Source organism: Cynoglossus semilaevis, chromosome 16, assembly GCF_000523025.1.
Source record: "Cynoglossus semilaevis isolate Cse_v1.0 chromosome 16, Cse_v1.0, whole genome shotgun sequence".
In the NCBI taxonomy this organism is placed as follows: domain Eukaryota; kingdom Metazoa; phylum Chordata; class Actinopteri; order Pleuronectiformes; family Cynoglossidae; genus Cynoglossus; species Cynoglossus semilaevis.
Window position 1 is genome coordinate 6,097,096 of NC_024322.1, and position 5,194 is coordinate 6,102,289.

General features: G+C 38.0%; 1 protein-coding gene and 1 long non-coding RNA gene across 6 annotated transcripts in view; one reads left to right on the forward strand and one right to left on the reverse strand.

Annotated features, from left to right (window-relative positions):
• LOC103391839 (uncharacterized) overlaps positions 1-3,915 on the reverse strand; it is a 16,673-nt gene extending 12,758 nt beyond the window's left edge. The window contains exons 1-2 of the long non-coding RNA XR_522827.3: positions 3,778-3,915; positions 2,451-2,588 (exon numbers count right to left, since the gene is read on the reverse strand). This is a non-coding gene — a long non-coding RNA (uncharacterized LOC103391839). The remainder of the gene's footprint in view (positions 1-2,450; positions 2,589-3,777) is intronic.
• The window catches only part of itga6a (integrin, alpha 6a), a 19,754-nt gene extending 14,812 nt beyond the window's left edge, over positions 1-4,942 (forward strand). For 2 of the 5 annotated variants that reach the window (XM_025063961.1, XM_025063965.1), the window contains 9 exons: positions 21-196; positions 306-380; positions 514-616; positions 1,436-1,612; positions 1,723-1,818; positions 1,902-2,009; positions 2,104-2,202; positions 2,470-2,595; positions 3,805-4,942. In XM_025063961.1, the coding sequence (XP_024919729.1) occupies positions 21-196; positions 306-380; positions 514-616; positions 1,436-1,612; positions 1,723-1,818; positions 1,902-2,009; positions 2,104-2,202; positions 2,470-2,595; positions 3,805-3,966 (1,122 nt within the window). In that variant the 3' untranslated portion in view covers positions 3,967-4,942. Of the gene's footprint in view, positions 1-20; positions 197-305; positions 381-513; positions 617-1,435; positions 1,613-1,722; positions 1,819-1,901; positions 2,010-2,103; positions 2,203-2,469; positions 2,596-3,042; positions 3,169-3,804 lie in introns of all 5 variants that reach the window. The other 3 variants (XM_025063962.1, XM_025063964.1, XM_025063963.1) reach the window with 3 other exon arrangements.
• Positions 4,943-5,194: the final 252 nt, after the last annotated feature.

The window sequence follows — 5,194 nt, forward strand, 5'->3', positions numbered from 1 at the left end:
CTGTCAAGGGGGATGCAGAGGTACTGTCTCTTACCCGAGCTACATGTACCACAAACATGCTCTCACTCCAAGGTGTTCAGCTGTTCATTTTTCCCCCCTCCCCTATTCTCTACAAGTCCACGTTTTACATCATCCTCAGCACTGTGGCCATGAGTCTGGACACCACGGAGCTTGAATTCGACCTGCAGCTCCAAACGTCAGTACAGCCGAGACTCGTGACCAGCTGTGAAACACACACTTTAGCTGCACTGGTTCTGGTGCCTTCTCACCTGGTTCGCCTCACAGTGTTGATTCTTGCCTTTCAGGACCAGCGTGCAAACCATAGACCAGGTCAGAGTAAAGGCTCGTGTGACGATTGAACTGCCGCTGACACTCAGTGGGTGAGTGTGGGTGTGTGTGTGTGTGTGTGTGTGTGTGTGTGTGAGGGTGTGTGTACAACTACTACATCAGTGCATTTGTCTGTTTGATCTTCCACCAGTGTGTAAATGTAACATGTGTGCATGTGGTTTTCAGGGAGGCCAGTCCTAACCTGGTCTCTTTTGGTGGAGTTGTCAAAGGAGAAAGTGCCATGACCACAGAAGAAGAGATTGGAGGCTTAATCAACTACGCCTTCAGAGTAGGTTGACACAGGAGACCAGTTTATATAATAAAACAACAATAATAATAATGATCACTATAATAACAATGAATATTGTTGTTATCCTTGTTGTTATTAGTAATAAGTAGTAGCAGCAGCTGGATTGGTATTATTAAAATGAGATTAAACTAATAATAATAAATAATTAAATAATAACCAATTATTATTGTTATTTTAGTGGTAGTAGTAGCAGTAGTATAATAACAATAAATATATATTTCCCCCCTTTTAGTAATTTAAATTTTTTTTAGATTTTAAATTTTTTTTACAGTGAGAAGAAATCCAATTTGATGCAGTATTACTTATGTTAGTTAAAATTTTGTAATACAACATTTTCATTCATTAAACAAAATTAACCTAAGACTTAGTTATAATTCGTTTGCAAATGGAAATAAAAAAGACATTTTTAGGACATTCTGACATTAGTCAATTTGCTGAATCAGAAACTTTACCAGATAAATACATGTAACTTTACTGAGGTTTGATACGAGGGTCTTTTTTGAAGAACATTCACAATACTTTTTGTATATATTTTAACTTATTACTAACTTATTATTACTAACTACAGGTTAATATTCAGTCTATTAAACGTCCAAATTTGAGATTTTATAAGTTACTGTTTGACTTTCCTGCTAATTTTACTACACAGCTGCCCTTGCTAATGTTTGAATATGTAAATCACTCTTCATTACGCACATCGTTATTGGTTTTATCTGTAGCTATCTGTAGCAGATGAATGAGGTTTAAATTAGGTTAAATAATATAAACGACTTTAAGTTTACTTTGTGTTTCCTGCAGGTCAACAACTTGTGGAAAACTCTGAAGCCCTCCATCAAACCCTCCCTGCACATTCACTGGCCCAAATTCAACAGAGACGGTAAATGGCTGTTGTACCTGGTGAAGGTCACAGCTGCAGGAGAGGAGAACGTCCGCTGTTCTCCACAGTCTGAGATCAGCTCTCTCAAACACATCAAGGTGAGACTTTTATACTTTTGATTCTCACTACTAATGTACCTTCATACAGAACTATTTGCTGCTTCAATATTCAATATACTTAGTTTGTATTAAAAGGGTTGTGTTTTCAGGAGTCCACTGTGCCACGGACAAAACGGGAAATTGAAAGAAAAGGGAAGAAAGTCGTTGGAAAACTGTCTTCTCCGTCAGACAAGGACAGGATTCTGGTGAGTCACTGTGTTCGTAGGTTGATATTGTTCTACCGTGATGTTGACTTGTCGTCTAATAACTTAATCTTTTCTTATTTAAGTCGTGTGAGAATGGGATGAAATGTGTGGTGCTTAAGTGCCCTCTAAAGGGTCTAGATGGTACTACAGTTGAGCTGCGGTCGCGTCTGTGGAACTCCACCTTCATTGAGGTGATGTTCTGTATTTTAACAAGTCTTAGAATTTAAAAAACTGCTAGTTTGTCGTGCTTTCTGTGTCATTAAAGTCGTTTTTGTCTCCCCACAGGACTACACCTCAGTGCCAACATTACACATTGTTGTGAAGGCAACACTCGTACTTCACGGACAGGCTGAGAACATGATCCTGACAACTCCTGACACCAAGGTAAGACGGTCAACAGCTTCACATATTTAAAAAACCCGACACTGCACTAATGCCAGTAAGAATATCCGCGTACCACTGCAAAAAATACCTGAATTTCAACGAGGTTGAACTCGACTACCAGTGATGACGTCACACAACAGTATCGTTTAGTTTGCACGGTTTTCACCACTTGTGTCATTTGAAACAGCGGGTTTAAAAAGTACTATTGTTAAAGATACTATTACTCGAGTATAAGCCATTGAACTCACGTGACATCTTCTGTATCAGGTCACAGTGGCAGTGTCTCCTGAAAGCACCGTAGCACATTACGGTGGCGTCCCCTGGTGGATCATTCTGGTAGCTGTTCTGGCTGGAATCCTGATCCTGGCTCTGTTGGTATTTCTGCTCTGGAAGGTAAGAACAGGACCGTGTCATCGATGGCTGGGAAAACAGCAAATGGCAGTGTTTAGGTTTTTTATTTCCTGTGATATTTAAATTTCTGTTTATAATGTTGTTAAATCACATATAAAGAAAGTAAATATGATGTAATGCAGGGAACAAAAGGCAGCCAGGTATTTCTTTAATATTGTCGATATAACAAAAAGCAAAGTCATGTCTCTTTAATGTGGTTAAACTATCAATATATTACATTACATTATTGTTTTAACAGCATTGGTTAAAATAATGTTAACACGCATTGCATTTATATGCAAACCTTGCTGAATTAGCAGTCAGTCTGTTCTCTGAACATTTCTGTCTGAAAAACCTAAAGACGACGTTCTGTTCCTCCACTGTTAGAAACACTTCCTGTTAGCACTGTGTAACTCCTAACCACCCCTAACCCTGACTCCTCCTCCTCAGTGCGGCTTCTTCAAGAGAGCAATCAAAGACCAGTATGATGCTGCATTTCACAAGGCAAAGATCAGCGTTCAGCTGTCTGACAAAGACAAACTCTCTGCTGAGGCCTGATTATTACTCTGAACAGGGGTAAAACCAGCATGGAACGGGCCTCCCGCTCTCTGTAGTCTGAGTTCAGCTCATGCAGAAAACCTGTAACAACACACATATTGTACAAAGCTGGCAATGCCTTGACTTTTAAAAAAACTCAATAGGTGGAAAATGCAAGTTTATACTAGTGTTTCAAAACTCAGCAGCCAATTTGCCCCGCAGGGGGTGCTATTCAGGCAGTTTCAGTCACATGACAGAAACAAGAACAGTTCAGTTGCCCAATAAAATTGACTGAATTAGTTTTTTTTATCTACTTTCAAGTTTCAACCCATCATAGGCAAATGTTAAATAATTAAAATATTTAAAAAAAACACCATTTAAATATTTTAAGGCTACTTGCTTTTGTACAATATGTGGCAGATAATTTGCAAATAAATAATGACTTTTGCCAATAAGCATCAGACTTTATCTAATCAAAATTCACTTTTTGTACTAAACCGCTGCAGCTTTTGCCGAAACACTAAGGTTTTTTTTATGCAAAGCATGCCTAACATTCTCCTGCACAGCTTCGCTCTGTTTTTTAGATAGATGCTGACATCTTTGTGGCGTTGGTCTGTTTTTTTTACTGTCTTCTTGCTGATATAATACCTGGTTTGCCTTTTTGTCTCCTGTCAGTGTGGATTCTTCAAACGCTCCAAACAGGACAGCAGCGTTCCTCATTACCACGCTGCACAGATAAAGAAAGACAATCCAGAGTACAAAGACGGAAAGGTGGCGATGGAAGCTCTGGAAAAGAAGCAGTGGATGAAGTGGATCGACAACGAAAGCTACTCCTGAGACAAAATGTTTTAAAGTACAGCAACTGATGATATAAACGAGGCACAAAAACACTGAACTGTGTCAGAAATGACAATCAATGTCACTGAAGAAGCTGCTTTTAGCTTTGTACTGTCTTTACACTGTAAAAATACAGGAGAGGAAGAATAGATTTTTTAACAGTCAGAATCCTGGTTTTAAAGTGACATTTATATATAAAATAATATTTTGAGTTAAATAATTTCCTTAAATTTTTAATTAGAAATATAACAATTAAAAATGAAGACAGCTGACTTTAAGCTGAGACCAAAAATAAGAAAAATAATGTTATGGAAAAAAGACTAAAGATAAAACACTGACATTCTTCCCCTCCTGTATTATTTGTAATTTTTAAAATGTGTTAATATTTTACTACCTACACACACACACTGTATATTTATTTTTGATAATAAAAAAATATAATGCAGCCAAAGACTTTTCTTTTACCTTGGTATTTACAAAGGGGGAATATTTACTACTGCATTTGTGAATGTACTGTTGATGTAAACTGTGATGCCGATTGTCTCCTGTCAGATGAATTCCAAAATAAAGTAACCAAAATGTCTATGAAAAGACATTTTCTGTAGGTACAAAACCAAAGTCTCACAACTGTGGCATTCAGGGAACGTCCACTGTGTTCAGTTTATCACTGAGTCGTGAAGTTTCTTTTTTTTATTACATGTTGTTCTAAAGGGAAGTCTGGTTTTATAGAAATGTTTTTAAGTCGTACTTTTTGGTTGAACTGTCATACAATAAAATACTATGAATCTGTCTGTCGCTCTGTCTGTTCCTGCAAAATCTAGGGAGGTTAGTGGGAATGATTTATCTCGACTCATCATGATTCATCACGTTCAAATGTGATCGCAATTAATCAGGATCATTCCACAGCTCTGTGATTAGTCAGATTAAAAATTGGTTGATATTTCTTTTTTCAATAAAGGGTCTCTGGTTTCAAAATGTAACCATTGCTGTAGTGTCTGTAATGTGTAGGGGAAGTTGCAATTTGGAGCATGACTCCTGTTTAGACACTCACTTATAAACACAACTGTAAAAGTCCAAGATGTTAATGGGTTTAAAGCAGGGGTCTCAGACTCGCGGCCCGGGGGCCAAGTGCGGCCCGCAGTACAATATTTTGTGGCCCCTCACCTTAAAATGAAGGTATAATATCAGTGTGGCCCGCGGAGAAAGTGGGCTTCCGAAGAGCCAATCA